Genomic DNA, 16890 nt, shown 5'->3' with positions numbered 1-16890 from the left:
TATGGTAAATACAATGGCTTGCAATTTCTTTAGTATAAATTGGATCTCTGGAGGGACCTAAAGTTCAGTCCCTCGGATCAAACGTTATGTTCAATATCATAAAAGTGGTATGAGCTGGATTTTAGAAATTCTTCTTAAAGCTGCGATTTGGCCTCTGCAGCCCTCAGAAGCCACAGTTTTGTGACAGTGTGCGCCAGTGCTTCATATAACAACGTGAAAAAACAAAATGAAGCCAAAGGGAGAGAACCCTGCTCTCATCTTCTTTTTTTTTTTTTTCCCCTTCTCTGTTGTGCCTACAACCTAGCAGGGCTTTGAGGGCAAAATTTTACCTCAGAAAATGGTTTAGTCAGAGAACACCCAACAGTCTGAAATCAAAGTCATCTTTTGTAAGTTTTGCAGGTCTCTGTGGTCCATAAAACTCACAGAACTATTTCCAGCAAAGGCATTAAAATGCAGAAATAATGATCCATCAGTAGATTAAAACTTTCACAGAGATATTTAGAGGCAACAAATATGAACATATATACTGGTTCTCTTTTATTTACACTGAATTGTTATGAATAATTTTGCAGGATATAGATATTATTGTCTTGAGTTTTTCACTTTATTATGATGTTGATCTTATTTTCCAGACAAGTTACAAAATTACAAATGTAATACCACAGAAGATGTACTCACTTTTCAAGAGAACCTTTTTCAATATTCATTGCCCCTTCCATTGAATCCAGTCCTTGTTCAGAAAATTGTTTCAAGGCACTTAATGCTGCCTAAAAATGAAAACAAACACACAAACAAGGAGATTCATTCACTGACTTTCATGTAATAAACAGGAATGCAATGGTAAAAGAAAGCTGTGATATATAGTAAAGGCTATCATTTTCATTCCTCTAAATAAATGCTTTTTTGTATCACTTAACAAAATTACATTTGAGAGGCTATATTATGATGGAGCAATGTATGTCCTAGAAAGGCTTTATTTTTGTGTGTTTGTGGGGAGAGGTGGAGAGAGGAACCTGCATAAACCTTATGCCTTATCCATAATTTTGTAAGATGGCAACAACGTTTTATCCGCAAATGTAGAAACATGTCATAGAAGCCTATCTATGTTCAATGATGATTTCTGCATCATTTCTCCTTACATTCCTGAAACTACATGTTCTCTTCTTCCAGATGTGAAAGCATCAGATATTTTTTCCCAACTGTCCAAAGCTAGCATAAATGTACTGGTCAATTTTACAGACATTTAGCCCCAACCAAGTCACAGAATGTGAGCGGTGAAAGGGACCAAAGACACTCTTGAATTCCGATGGGATGGTATGATGACGGTATTCTGTACATAGAGAAAAAATCTGCCTCCGTGGGGGCCCTGGGGAGGCCCGCATGGCCACCGCAGAGCCTCCTGAGGTAGGGATATGCCCGGATGCGTGGGATGCCGAAGGGTGTTGACAGGCTGGTGGAGCCTCGCTGAATAGCTGGGAGGCACCAAAAAATGTGATGCTGATAAGATCTGCATAACTTGTTGACACTCTTGTGCACGGTCCAAACTGTTATTTCTTTGAATAAGAATTTGGTTCTTCTTCCCCTCCCCCACAGCCCACCCTTTTAAGCTCGATTTAGAAGGGCTTTGTTGAGTCTGAGATAGGTGTGAGCGGCCAGGCTTGTTTGTATCTTGGAGATCCTGCTGGGTCACACTTTGGTCATCTGCATCTTCTCAAAGGCCTTTGTAAAAGAGTTAACTCCTGCCACTGCTCAAACTTTTATCTGCCAGCAGCTTCTTTTGGGTAGTTAAGTGCATGATCTTTTCTGCATCTCTTTATACGTAATATATCTTTTTGGTTCAGATTTTTAAGTTAATAGACTTAATTTTTTTTTTTTTTTGAGAGCAGTTTTAAGTTTATAGAAACATGAAGCAGGGAAACCCTCTTCCCTTCCCCCTCCCTCAACATCATTTCCCTTATTATTAACATCCAGCATTACAGAGGTACATTTATTACAACTGATGAAATATTGATATATTATCATTAACTTAAGTCCACAGTTTACAGTAGGATTTGCTCTGTGTTGTACATTCTATGAATTTTGACAAATGTACAATGTCATGTGCCCACCATTACATCATGGAGAATAATTTCATTGTCCTAAAAATCCCATGTTCCACGTGTTCACCCCTCCGAGCCCTTTCCACTTCCCCATCCCTGGCAACTCCTTTTTTTTTTTACAATCTTTATAGTTTTGTCTTTTTTGATGCCATACAGCTATAAGTGTACAGTATGTAGCATTTTCAGACTGGTGTCTTTCACTTAGCAATATGCATTTAAAGTTCCTCTATGTCTTTTCATGGCTTGTCAGCTCATCTCTTTTTATTGCTGAATATATTCTATTGTCTGGATATACCACAGTTTGAGGGACATCTTGAGTTACTTCAGGTTTTGATGATTATGAATAAAGCTGCTATCAACATCTATGTGCAGATTTTTGTGTAATGTTTGTAACATTTTTTTTAGTCCTTTTATTTTTAAAATATCAACCGCTATATTCAACCAAAAGGACTAAAATATCCTCATCTTTTCCTTCAGGCTGTTTCTTCCTTTCAGATCTCTCAGCTGATCTTCCCAGTTCAGCTGAATGCCCACTGATGCCTCCGCTCTGGCCTGGGAGAGCTGGGGCAGGGGCAGGGTGATGATGGGGCGGCTGTGCTGGGCTCTGTGTTTCATCACTATCTCTCTAAACCCAGAGTCCTTTAGGAATGGCAGTGCCCCAGCCCCATTACCCTTGATCTCGGTCTAGGCTCCTACTACACAGTAGCTGGCGTAGGCTACAGTGACACGTAAGCACTAACCTCAGTTGGGTAGGACCAGTATGGCCATCTCATTGGGGTTACTATTATTTATTGAATTATGTCCACCCTCAAATTCGTATGTTGTTCCAATCCCCCATACATAGAACATGGCCTGAGTTGGAAATAAGATCTTTGCCAACATAATTAATTAAGATTAAGTCATACTAGATCATCCATCCCAGGTGGCACAGTGGTAAAGAATTCACCTGCCAATACAGGAGATGAAGGAGACTCGGGTTTGATCCCTGGGTCAGGAAGATCCCCTAGAGTAGGAAATGGCAACCCACTCCAGTTTCCTTGTCTCAAAAATTCCATGGACAGAGGAGTCTGGTGGGTTTCAGTCCATGGGTTTGCAAAGAGTCAGCCACAACTGAGCTCACACACACACACATATATTAATTAGATTAAGGTGGGTCCCAACCCATTATGACCAATGTCCTTACAAAAAAAGGAAAATTCAAAAACAGAAACACACACAGGTAGAACACTGTGTTAAGAAAGTGAGTTAAGAAAGTGTTGAATTGCTAAAAAAAAAAAAAAAAAAAGAAAGTGTTGAATTGATGCAACAGAAGCCAAGGAACACCAAAGGCTGCCGGGCAACCACCAGAAACTAGGAGAGAGGTATGGAACAGATTCCTTCCTCATGGCCCTCAAAAGGAACCAACCATGCCTACACCTTGCCCTTGGACTCCTAGCCTCCAGAGCTGTGAGACAAGAACTTAGTGTTGAATTTATTGTGGGTAGTCCTTTGTTACGGCAGCCCTAACAACAATTACAGGCACATCATCATTCCTCTATAAGGAAAGACCCTCTTTCTCCTCTCTTTAATATTTCCTTCATTGTCTTTTTATTATAAAAATAGTTTCTCATTACAGAAAAATCATAATATGTAAGCAAGCAAAAAGAATGTGAAAATATTCAGTCTTACACACCACTCAAAACTTGGTGCATGTCTTTCCGATCCTCTTCTATCCCCCTCCTCACCGGTACGCACTTTAACCTGGATCATATCCTAACACTGTTTTAGAACCTGCTCTTTTCATTGAATCATTAGCGATTTTCCATAGCAACAGAAACACTTCAGCAACGGCATTTTGCAGGACTATACAGTATCTCACTGACTTTATGTGCCTTCCTGTATTTAACCAATCCCTACTGTTGACATTGAGACCACATCCAATTTTTAGGCTCTTATTAACGCTGCACCAGGACCTCCCTGGCAGTCCAGTGGTTAAGATTTTAAGCTCCCAATGCAGGGGGCATGGGTTCCATCCCTGGTCATCGAACTGAGATCCCACATGCAGTACAGCATGACCCAAAAAACCAAAAACACTGCACCAACCAAGCTTTCTAATACTAAATCATTGCCTACTGTCCCAATAATTTCCTTGTGATAAAGTCCTATAAGTTGAATTTCTGGACCAAAATGCACGCATATTTTGAAAGATGTGATATGAACTTCCCTCTGCCCTCAGAGAGGTTGTATCCACAACAATGCTCTGAGGAGCACCTGTTTCTCTAGGTCCTTTTGGAATTACCTCTCAGAACAACTTGTGGATCATTGGAGCCAACCGGTTTTGTCATTTTATGGCCCCACTTTATTTTTCATTTGTCCATCCTAAGCATTTACTTTATTCACTAGACTTAACTTTGAGGGAAGTTTGGTTGCCTTCAAAAGTTAAATTCACCCTCAAAGGACTCAGATTTGGACATTTCTCCTCCTTAAAATAAAAAGTAATTCACACAGGAATTAGAATGTTTTAAAGTCAATGAAGTGACCTCTGTGGTCCTTTCAAGTCCTGAAATACTCAGGGGGCCTGGGCAACCTGCCCACGTGACTCTGCTGAGCATGGCCCTGCGGGTGTGCACATCCTTGTGGGCTTGTCACGTGAACCTGAGTGCTGAAGTCCCGCCCCCTGTGCACTCGCATGGAGGGTGGCACCAGGCCTGCTCGCAGTATGTGAATTATTGGCAAGAATGCTGACTTTTATCAATTTCTTCCCAAATGGACATTACAGAACACCTTCCACAGTCATCTGTCTGCATGTGGCTCCTGTTGCTCAGGAGTCCTGAATGAGACTCCTGAGCGCTCCAGGGCTTCTTGGTCCTGCTTTATTCCCAGCATAGCCAAAATGACCACCAGTAAAAATTCTTAAAAAATAAAAGCAAAACTCACTTATGAGCTAACTGCTCAGCCCATTTTTCAGTAGTTGCTTGGGGAATACAGGTTGTGTCAATACCAGAAATGCTATGTCTTGGCTCACAGAATCCAGGACCCATTGAAACTCATTCTCTTCCATCCAAATAGAGGTGCCCCTAAGAGATGAAGGTGAAGTCTCAGGGAACAGGTTGCGTGCTTTAGCTCTTGCAAAAGCTTTTGGATGATTTAATCAACATGACAGGCAGGTCCCCAAGCGCTGTGAAGATGACTGTCACCTCTCCAAGAACGTCCTCCCAGCTGGAATGGCGGCATACTCTTTCACTTGATGCCATGAATGGATTTTCAGAATTCTTATGTGGCTGGTTCCCTCCAAAGGTATGTTTAAAGGCTTTCAAATAACATTCCCTTATCTGTCTGATGAGATAATCCAGCCCACATCTTATTGATAACCCTGAATACAATCGCTTCTAAGTATGAGAGGACTTCTTTCTAATTTATAAAAGGCAATGAAGATACTTTATCTTCTCTGTAAACAGCAGTTGCTGCCATTTGATGAGCATCCCTGTGCCACAGTCATGAGACCAGGTCCCTTACCTGCGTGACCTCAGGTGTTACCACAGCCCTGCAAGATGGGCCCTTCCCATGAAGAATTCAATAACCTACTCAAGGTCACATGGCTAGTAAGTGGCAGAGCAGAGGCGTGAACCCAGCACACATCCTGGGTCACTTCACATTATTTTCTTCAGATATAAGAACTGCTCACATTCAGCCTAGCCAATTTCAGCATAACTCCTTCCAAAGTCCTTCTAGTCTAAACGTCTAAACAAGGTCCGTCTAGTCAAGGCTATGGTTTTTCCAGTGGTCATGTATGGATGTGAGAGTTGGACTATAAAGAAAGCTGAGCACCAAAGAATTGATGCTTTTGAACTGTGGTGTTGGAGAAGACCTTTGAGAGTCCCTTGCACTGCAAGGAGATCCAACCCAATCCTAAAGGAAATCAGTCCTGAATATTCACTAGAAGGACTGATGCTGAAGCTGAAGCTCCAATACTTTGGCTACCTGAGGCGAAGAACTGACTCACTGGAAAAGACCCTGAAGCTGGGAAAGATTGAAGGCAGGAGGAGAAGGGGATGACAGAGGATGAGATGGTTGGATGGCTTCACCGACTCAATGGATGTGCGTCTGAGCAAGCTCCGGGAGTTGGTGATGGACAGGGAAGCCTGGCGTACTGCAGTCCATGGGGTCGCAAAGAGTCAGAAATGACTGATCGAACTGAACTGAACTGCATGGACCTAGAGACAGTCATATAGTGTGAATGAAGTAAGTCAGAAGGAGAAAACAAATCATTCAGTAATGCTTAGATGTAGAATCTAGAAAAATGATACAGATAAACTTATTTGCAAAGCAGAAATAGAGACACAGATGTAGAAAAGAAATATATGGATACCAAGAGGGGAAGGAGGTGGTGGGAGGAATTGGAAGATTGGGATTGACATATATACACTATTGATACTACGTATTCCTAGGGATCTTTCTGACCCAGGGATCGAACCTGCATCTCCTGCATTGGCAGGAGGATTCTTTACCACTAAGCCACCAGGGAAGTGGTAAAGCAATGGAATATTCAGTTCAGTCAATTCAGTCGCTCAGTCGTGTCCGACTTTTTGTGACCCCATGAATCACAGCACGCCAGGCCTCCCTGTCCATCACCAACTCCCGGAGTTCACTCAGACTCACGTCCATCGAGTCAGTGATGCCATCCAGCCATCTCATCCTCTGTCGTCCCCTTCTCCTCCTGCCCCCAATCCCTCCCATACAGCCATAAAAAGAATGGAATAATGCTATTTACAGCAACATGGATGGACCTAGAGATTATCATGTTCAGTGAGGTATCAGTGAGTGTTAAATATGGTGTCACTTATATGTGGAATGTAAAAAAAAATGATATAAATGAACATCTTTACAAAATGGAAATAGACATATGAAACAAAGTTATGGTTACCAGAGAGGATAGTGGGTGGTGGTGGTCAGGGTAGGGGGAAGATAAATTAGGAGTTTGGGATTAGCATATACACACTGCTGCTGCTACTGCTGCTAAGTTGCTTCAGGTGTATCCGACTCTGTGTGACATCATAGACGGCAGCCCACCAGGCTTCCCTGTCCCTGGGATTCTTCAGGAAAGAACACTGGAGTGGGTTGCCATTTCCTTCTCCAATGCATGAGAATGAAAAGTGAAAGTGAAGTCGCTCAGTCGTGTCTGACTCTTAGCGACCCCATGGACTGCAGCCCACCAGGCCCCTCCATCCATGGGATTTTCCAGGCAAGAGTACTACTACACATAAAACAGGAAAACAGTAAGGGCTTACTGTATAACACAGGCAGGGCTTCCCTGGTGGCTCAGTGGTAACAAATCTGCCTGCCTCTTTTCATGGAATTTTCCAGGTAAGAATACTGGAGTCAGTTGCCATTTTCTCTTCCAGGTGATCTTCCCAACTAGGGATCAAACCCATGTCTCCTCTGTCTCCTGCATTGGCGGGCGGATTCTTTACCACTGATAAAGGTCTATCCAAGGCAGTAGATGTAGCTTTGTTTGAAAGGTGAAATTTTAAGTGTTTTTAAAAAGTGGATGACATTTCCTTTTCTTAGTGTCTTTCCAGCTCATCACTTGTATCCACTTGTGTGTGTGTGTGTGTTTCCCTTAGAGGAGGGCATCTGCATAGATACAAAGAAATATTTTTGTCCCCCAAAGATTTTACAACTGTTTTGGGAATAAAGCCCCACAGGGTCTAGAACAGATGTCGCTACCATTTCATGTAGGGCTTGTTTTGTGCGTAGTTATAGCAATGCCAGAAACATAATGCCAATAAGATGCTTCCCATGCCGGTTTGTTGGTCTTGGTTTGCATGTGTGTGTGTGTGTGTGTTCACAGGATAGGGGTGAGCCTTTCCAGTCATTTCTGTCATTTCTAACTTTCCTCTGGTTGATGAGCAATTAAGCAGACTTGAAACCAGTGCCTACTCTTCCTGCTTTCTTCTGCAGGGATTAAATAGCTTGTAACGACAATGTAGCAGCGTTAAATCATTCTTTGAGAGACAACAATGGTTCATTAGCAAAATGTGAATTTTAACTCATCCCCTCTTGACACGCAGCACTTTTAGGAGTCTTTGAACAGGATGCCCAATAGATCCTTTTATTCCTTTCTTTTTTTTCCATTTCACACTTTTCCCACCGATTTCACATCCTGAACCCCAGAAACAGGCTGTTCCCATTAAAGTCAATGGTAACCATACAAGTCCAAATGTGGCCTTCATTTTGAAGTTAAGTGTTCAAGGTTTGTTTAGCCTTTTCCCCCTTAAAGTGCTTGCTCATATGGAACTCTTCCTGGGAGTAGATCTAACTGCTGGACTCATTTCAGAACGCACACAAATGGACCTATATGTGGCTCATTAAATCAGTCTCCTTTAATGAGAAAATCACAGGCTTCAAATTACAAACATCTTCAACTGAGCTCAGGACTCCTCTCACTTTTTTTATTTTTTAATGTGGCTCATTTTTAAAGTCTCTATTTTATTTGTTACAATATTGTTTCTGTTTTCTATTTCAGTTTTTTGGCTGCAAGATACATGGGATTTTAGCTTGCCAACCAGGGATCGAACCCACGCCCCCTACATTAAAATAAGTCTATCCATGGGTTCGCCAGGGAAGTCCCAGGACTCCCCTCACTCCTCCCAATAATCTTTGAGGTCAACTCTGTGAAATCACTTAAATGACTGAAAAACCAGAAGGTCTTTTCTTCAGTAGGTTTGAAGCCTTACTGCCCAAAGAATGTGAATTTTAATGTTTCTAAGTTATCATTTTCTTACTTTTAAAAGTCTGTAACAAAATGCCAAGTCTCTCTTTATATGAAATAAAAGAAACCCCAAAGAGAACATTGTATTTCTAAATTTTATTACATTATGATAGAAGCCTCAATCTGTATTACATTTCAGATGAATCCATGGTTGGACTTAAGAAATAAAAATAGGATTATATTGAGCTTTAATTAAACCAATTGCTGCTCTGCTTTCTAACAGTTTCACTATCGTCCCCACTTTCATTTGTGCTTACACAATCCTGTTAGTTCGGGTAATTTTAATAAAATTAGTATTTTATTAAAAAAAAAAAAACTCCTACTGTTGGAACAAAGGGATGTCAGCTAAGGTGAAGACTACTCATTCTGGGGAAAAAAAAGAGGTGGGGGTGGTCAAAAGACATGCACATTTTAGACCATCTCCTAAGGCAAAGAATAGGAATTTTGGCTTGAGAATTTGGGGAATTAGTACAAAATGGGACATTTAAACTATAGACTTAGGCATCATCTTTATTTCAGTGATCAGGCTCTGACTGTTGGTTAATCCACGTAGCTGCCAGCCTTGACAATAATACAGAATCAAATTTGAAAAAGGATTAGCTGTGCTAAGAGGAGTGTTTTCAGCGTGCTTAGAACAAGCTCGAGTGGCGCCCTCATCGTGTTCTCGCCGTCCAGTCACGCTGGGTCTGTTTTACCAAGAGCATTCATTTAAAATTTGTGTGTTGTCTCTATTTTTGCTTCAACGAAAAGTCCCCTTTGTAATGGCGTTTATGGAAACATGTGTTGGGCACAAAGGCAAGCGTCCCTGAATGGTGACAGCATCTATCTCTAAGCTTGGCAGGATAATCCTCCCAGAGGTGTCCATGTCTTACCCCCCAGAAGCTGAATATACTGCCTCACATGGTAAAAGTGATTTTGCAGATGGGACTGAGGTATGAACATTGAGATGGAGAGGTTATCCTGGATAATCCAAGTGGGTCCAATTTAATCACGTGTCAAGTCACTTCAGTCGTGTCCAACTCTTTGCGACCCCATGGACTGTAGCCCTCCAGGCTCCTCTGTCCATGGGCTTCTCCAGGCAAGAATACTGGTGTGGGTTGTCATGCCCTCCTCCAGGGGACCTTCCCGACCCAAGAATAGAATCCACGTCTGTCTCCTGCATTGGCAGGTGGGTTCTTTACCACTAGTGCCACCCAGGCCCTAATTTAATCACACAAGTGCTTAAAATTACAGAACCTTTCCTGGCTTTGGTAAGAAAGAAAGATGTGGCCAAAAATATGGTCAACGAAACGCAATGTTCTTAGTCTGAAGGTGGAGGAAGGGGGACACAAACCAAGGCAAGTGGGTGGCCTCTAGAAACTAGAAAAGGCAAGGAGATACTAGAGCCTCAAAAAGGAACTGCAGATATCTTGATTTCAGCTCAGTGAGACTTAAGACTCCTGTCTGAACTCTAAGATAATACATTTGTGTTGTGCTGAGCCTATCCAAAAGAAAATCAGTCCTGAATATTCATTGGAAGGACTAATGCTGGAGCTGAAACTCCCATACTTTGGCCACCTGATGAGAAGAACTGACTCATTTGAAAAAACCCTTATGCTGGGAAAGCTTGAAGGCAGAAGGAGAAGGGGACGACAGAGGATGAGATGGTCGAATGGCATCACTGACACGATTTACGTGAGTTTGACATAAGATTGACATGGTAGGCTCCAGGAGTTGGTGATGGACAGGGAAGCCTGGCGTGCTGCAGTCCCTGGGGTCACAGAGTCGGACACAACTGAGCAACTGAACTGAACTGAGCCACTAAGCCTGTTGGTTTTTTATAGCAGCAGGAGAAAACGAATACACTCTTCTGGTCGCCTGGACAAGGAAGTGAGAGGGCATGGCACTTGAAGTCTGTCAGGCCTAGACTCAAATGCCAGCTCCATGGGAGTTCCCTGGTGGGCCAGTGGTTAAGACTCCATGCTTCCACTGCAGGGAGCATGGATTCAGTCCCTTTCAGGGAACTAAGATCACACATGCCTTGAAGCATGGCCAAAAAAAAGAGAAAGAAATGCCAGCTCCACTGCAGACCAGCTGTGTGTCTTCATGCAAGCGACTGTATCTCTCACAGCCTTGTTTTCCGTGTGCCATGATTAGGCCTAAGCAAGCTAACAATAAACCCTTTCTATCATCTAAATACCCGGGTCATGTTAAAATTTCCCTGATAACTTCAATAATGTATTTTAAAGTTGGTTTTTGAATCTATATTCCAACAGTTCACCAGTTGTATCTGATCGACCTTTTAGGATCTGCTGGCATTCCATGGCAGCAGAATAATGCCTCCCAAAGACATCTGAGTTCTTGTTCCAGAGACCTGTGAATAACAGTTTTCAAGGGACTTTGCAGACGGGATAAACTGAGGGCCTGGAGATGGGAAGATTAGTCTGCATTCTCTGGTGAGTTCAATCTGATCCAACGAGCCCTCAAAATTAGAGAACCTGTCCCACCTCCAGTCAGAGAGAGACACAGTGATGGAAGAGGGGTCGGAGGGCTGCGACATATTGGCTTTGACAATGGAGGAAGGGGCCAGGAAGCAGGGAATGGGGGAAGCTTACAGAAGCTGGACAAAGCAAGGAAACACTCTCCCCGCTGAGCCTCCAGAGAGGAACACAGCCCTGCTGACTCTGGCTTTCAGCCCTGTGAACCGTGATTGACTTCTGACTACAGAAGTGTCAGATAATCCACCTGTGCTGTTTCACACCACCCTGCCTTTAACAGAGGGACTGAAGTCACACTGAGGTGTGACCTCTGCCGCCAGGTTCTTTCCCAGGACCAGGCTGGTGCTGGGTCTGACAAGGAGGTCAGAGGGCCTGCCTGAGACTCTGGCTTGGGGGTCTGAGAAGAGGGGCCAGCTGAGTGGCCGCCCTCCTCAGGCAAGAGCCAAAGGACTCTTCTCAAAGCAGACTTCACCCTAGGATCAGGTCGCCAAGATCAAGTCACCTAAATCCTTCTAGGACCTCCCTCTGCCCTTGGGGCCCATGCGACTTCTCTCCCTTCGCTCCTTCCATTCTGTGCTGGCCTCCTTTCTGTTCCCTGACTTTGACAAACTCCCCCTGACCTCAGGGACTCACATTGGCCAGTCCCTCCAGCCACCCTCTCCTCAGGACCAGCTGCCTGTCAACAGTCAGGTCTCAGACCAGGAAGGCCTGACCACCGCCAGCAAATCACACATTATCCTCATAACACTTGTCACAGCCTGTCATTATTTCCCAGAGGGAGGGGCCTTGTCTGTCTGATTGACAACTGGGTACCGTCATTCAGTCAACAGAGTCAGTGGTACTATGAGGTACCACCTCACACCTGCCAGAATGACCATTCATGAAAAAGTCTACAAATAACAAATGCTGGAGAGAGTGTGGAGAAAAGGAAACCTTCCTACACTGTTCATGGAAATGTAAATTGATACAGCCATTGTGGAAAATAGTAAGGAGGTTCCTCAAAAAACTAAAAGTAGAATTACCATATGATTCAGCAATTCTAATCAGAGATGTATAGACAGTAGATTGGTGGTTGCCGAGGGGGTCAGGGGTGGGAGGGGGTTGGACTGGAAGTTTGGGATTAGTAGATGTAGACTGACAGATACAGGACGGATAAGAAAACAAGGGCCTACTGTAGAGTGCAGGGAACTACAACATCCTGTGATAAATCGTATGTAACAGAATATGAAAAGGAATGTAGATATGTATATAACTGAATCACTTTGCTCTACAGCAGAAATTAATACAACATTGTAAATCAACTATTCATCAATAAAAAATAAAGGGACTTCCATGGTGGTCCAGTGACTGAGACTCTGTGCTTTCAATGCAAAGGACCAGGGTTTAATCCTGGTCAGGGAACAAAATCCCACACGCTGCCACTAAAGATCCCACATGCCGCAATTAAGACCCAGCACAGTCAAGTAAATAAAGATAAAAATAAATATTAAAAAAATACAAAAGAAAAGAAAACAGGGTCATTGAGACCGGGGAACCACACTGGGCACCAGGAAAACTCAGCTGAACAGACAGGGTCCCTGTCTGACCACACCAGGCCGAAAGGTGATGCTGTAGAGACAGCGCCGACAACAGCAGCCCTGGGAAGGGCACCCAGGTCTGCCTCGAGAAGACGCTGTCATGGAGAGGCCACAGGGTACGCAGGGTGAGAAGGACTCCTTCGAGGAGGCGAGCGGTGGGCGGAGGGTGATGCTGGCAGGGGGCACTGCTCCTGCACAGGGGCTGGGAGGGAAGGAGGGCTTGGGGACATGATCAGAGTCCTGGGTGATAGACCAGGGAGGCTCCGTGTCCTGGAAAAGCTGAGCCAAGCCCGAGGGGCAGAAGCCATAGGCAAAGGGATTTGGTCTCCAAACAGGAAGGAACCTTGTGTCTGCAGAGAGCAAGCTGGGCCCTGAGGAAGGACTGGGTGGGACACCTCGCTGGAGCAGGTACCTGTGAGGCCACTTGCGCCTCAGGCTCTCCGATGCTCTAAGTCAGGTGAAGAACGCCTCACAGCTGCAGAGTGAGGTGGCAGTTGCAGAGGTGACAGGTAGAGCTTTGTCACCTGTGATGACTGTGGTTTGCAGGGGAAAGCTGAGTTTGGGCCTGAGCTTCATTATGGGCCCTGTGAGAAAGTGTCTTTCCCTTCTCGTTCCTCAATGTCTCAATTTAGAAGACGGAGTAGCCGTACTATTACAGGGGTGAATTGATGGGTGTGTCCTGGGGTTGTCTGCCACACACTGTGCTGCATGGAAAATGTGTAACAACTAACCCTCGTGGGGAAAAATCCCTAACTGGTACCACCTCCAGCTCCCTCCTCACTGCTCGGAGGCGGGGCAGCAACGTGGTTCTAAGAGCCGGGCTTACTGACCCGCTCCACCAACTGGCAACCATAATAGGACTTTAGGCAAGTGAAACTCTCAACTCTTAAATGACATCTCATGTTCTTAACACTCACTTTACTCTAAGAACTTTCCATCCCTAACTCGTTTATCTTCATGGTTGCTACAAGGAGCCTTGACTGTCATCTCCAATTTAAGAGGAGGATGCAGAGACAGAGATGAAGAACTTTATGCAAGATCAATAGGACTTGATCTTGATGGATCTGAAATCTGGACACAGATGGTTTGGCTCTGGAGCCAAGATTCTTAACTATTATATTGTACCACCTGCCAATCCAGTGATAGGATGCACCATCTGAGTGCTCAAGAAATGGCCTGATGGACTTCCCTGGTGGGCCAGTGGTTAGGACTCTGGGCTTCTACTGCAGGGGGCACGAGTTCAATCCCAGGTTAGGGAACAAAGATCCCACATGCCTCTCGGTGTGGCCAAAATATAACAAAAAATTATTTTTAAAAAATATGCCAGTAGATCTTGTGTGTGGTGAGGTGCTTAAAAAGAAAGAAAGGGATGGCATGAGCCAGTCCAAGAGTATGGAGCCTCGTGAGAGACAGGGTCTGAGTGCAGGCTCTGAGGATATGGGCTGCCTCTTTGATCCAGTCCCTTACTTCCTCTATGCTCTTCTGAGCTGTGGGCTTTGGGTGGGAATTGAGAACATATCTGGAAAGATAGATGTGAAATGTAAATGTTCTAGCTGCTCTTTAGGACAAAATCCCAATTTCTGACTCAGGCCCTGACGTCCTCGTGACCGTCGCCATCTACTGCTCAGTCTCAGCAGCCTCATTACCACACTCTTCCAAACCCCAGAGCTCCAGCCACACCAGCTCCTCTGCTCTTTGTAGAGCACCTTGAGTTCAGTGCTGTCTCGTGGACCTTCACACACTTCTCCCTAGACCTGGGGCCCTTCTCTCTGGTCTCCATAGGGCCCTGTCCCCCATTTCAGCCAGTTCTCTGCTCAACTGTCATCCCTTGAGACCAGTGACCCTACAGGAGCAACACATCCCATGCCTAGCCTGGCGTTCTTGCATCTTCTTACACTGCCTAATTTTCAGTGCTTACTGGCCCTAAAATTTTATGTTATCTATTTAACCATCTCCTCAATTATTGCCTACGTCCACATTAGAATGTAAGTTCCGTGAGGGCAGAGATTTGTCTGTTTTGTTCATTGCTAAGTGCTCCACACCTAAAATAGACACTCATTTAATAAATACTTATTAGTTGAATAGGGCTTCCCTAGTAGCTCAGATGGAGAAGGCAATGGCACCCCACTCCAGTACTCTTGCCTGGAAAATCCTATGGACGGAGGAGCCTGGTAGACTGTAGTCCATGGGGTCGCTAAGAGTCAGACACGACTGAGAGACTTCACTTTCACTTTTCACTTTCATGCATTGGATCGGAAATGGCAACCCACTCCAGTGTTCTTGCCTGGAGAATCCCAGGGACGGGGGAGCCTGGTGGGCTGCCGTCTATGGGGTCGCACAGAGTCGGACACGACTGAAGTGACTTAGCAGCAGCAGTAGCTCAGAATCGTCTGCAATGCAGAAGATCCCGTTTTGATTCCTGGATTGGGAAGATCCGCTGGAGAAGGGATAGGCTACCCACTCCAGTATTCTTGGGCTTCCCTCGTGCCTCAGCTGGTAAAGAATACTCCTGCAATGCAGGAGACCTGGGTTTGATCCCTGGGTTGGAAAGAGCCCCTGGAGAAGGGAAGGGCTACCCAATCCAGTATTCTGGCCTGGAGAATTCCAGGGACTGTGTAGTCCATGGGTTGCAAAGACCCATGGACTGACTGGGTCCCACTGAGTGACTTTCACTTTATTAGTTGAATTAATGAATGACTGAATGAATGGCTGAAAACAGTGACCAAGAATATCTAGCTACCTCATATATACGGTAAAGTGAAAGTAAAAGCGTTAGTTGCTCAGTCATGCCCAACTCTTTGCAACCCCAAGGGCTGTAGCCTGCTAGGCTTCTCTGTCCATGGGATTTTCCAGGCAAGACTACTGCAGTGGGCTGCCATTTCCTTCTCCAGGGTATCTTCCCAACCCAAGGACTGAACTCTGGTCTCCTGCATTGCAGGCGGATTCTTTACCATCTGAGCTACCAGGGAAGTCCTGTATATACAGTACGGTTTTATTAATTCTCAGAAGTTCCTTATGGAAATTAAGGGGTAGCTCACTTCCTCCACTGATCAGAAGTAAATAATCCAGAAGTAAGCATTCATTTGATGTTGAAAGGCTGATTATTCAGCTGAAGTACGTAGCTGCTACATGTTGGTCTTTCAAATGAGGGAATTAAGTATCATGATAGATCCCCAAGGTGGGTGTTCTCATATACTGTGGACTTATTTTACGCCAATTACTTTATTACAACATTGGAAGAAACTTTCTTGGAATTAATTTTAGTTTTTTTTTTTTTTCTAGAAATTCTTTGTTTTCTTCAACTAAGAGAAATATTGTCACTGTCAAGTTCAAGAAGTAAACTTTTATCTTCTTTCTCTAGGTGCCACTGAAAGAAGCACATCACTAACAATATCACAGTTGGTTTGGTCATTTTTAGAAACTCCATTAAAAGTAATTGTTAAGGTTTATAATTAAATAGCCATCTTAAAGGAAAAAGTAGTATCTTGGTTTCCTAAAAACACCTTCATTAAGACAATATAATCAAACAAAGAGATTTATAAATGGATCACAAATAGTCCCCTTTCCCTGCCTCCACACTCAAATGAAAAGTAATTTAGTATACTTTTGGGGATGTAGTTTAGGTTTGCCAAATTCTTCTAAGTTGTTTCAAGCTAGTACTCTGAGGGTTGACATTCTAATATATCCAAACAGAGGTTTTTTTTTTTTTCCCCTAATTGTTTGGCTGCAGATAAAGATGTAAGGTTATAAGTATAAGAATTTATGCGATGATCAGTGATGGAATCCTAATCCATCTTAAGCTGTCAGCATGACAACTGGCAGTTCCCAATGTGTATTAAGAGACAGAGAAATTTTTTTTTGCCCGAGGGTACATTTCCTTTCAAAAGCAGAATATTTTTCTTCTTTTGCTTTCTAAAGATATCATGTCAGACTCCATTCTTAATGGTTAATCTTTTAAGGAGGCAAGATAAATCGGAGAGAAAATA

At 43.8% G+C, this 16890-nt stretch overlaps 1 protein-coding gene across 46 annotated transcripts in view; it reads right to left on the bottom strand.

Annotated features, from left to right (window-relative positions):
- The window catches only part of STAU2 (staufen double-stranded RNA binding protein 2), a 303762-nt gene that overhangs the window by 1569 nt on the left and 285303 nt on the right, over window positions 1-16890 (bottom strand). For all 46 annotated transcript variants that reach the window (XM_086336528.1, XM_086336515.1, XM_086336526.1 and 43 more), the window contains one exon: window positions 679-767. In XM_086336528.1, the coding sequence (XP_086192654.1) occupies window positions 679-767 (89 nt within the window). The remainder of the gene's footprint in view (window positions 1-678; window positions 768-16890) is intronic.

The sequence above is a fragment of the Bos grunniens genome, chromosome 14 (assembly GCF_055505025.1).
Source record: "Bos grunniens cultivar Pamir isolate PY7600 chromosome 14, Bosgru_T2T1.0, whole genome shotgun sequence".
Classification (NCBI taxonomy): Eukaryota; Metazoa; Chordata; class Mammalia; order Artiodactyla; family Bovidae; genus Bos; species Bos grunniens.
Note: the sequence above shows the minus strand (reverse complement) of the source record. Positions and strands in the feature narration are given on the sequence as shown.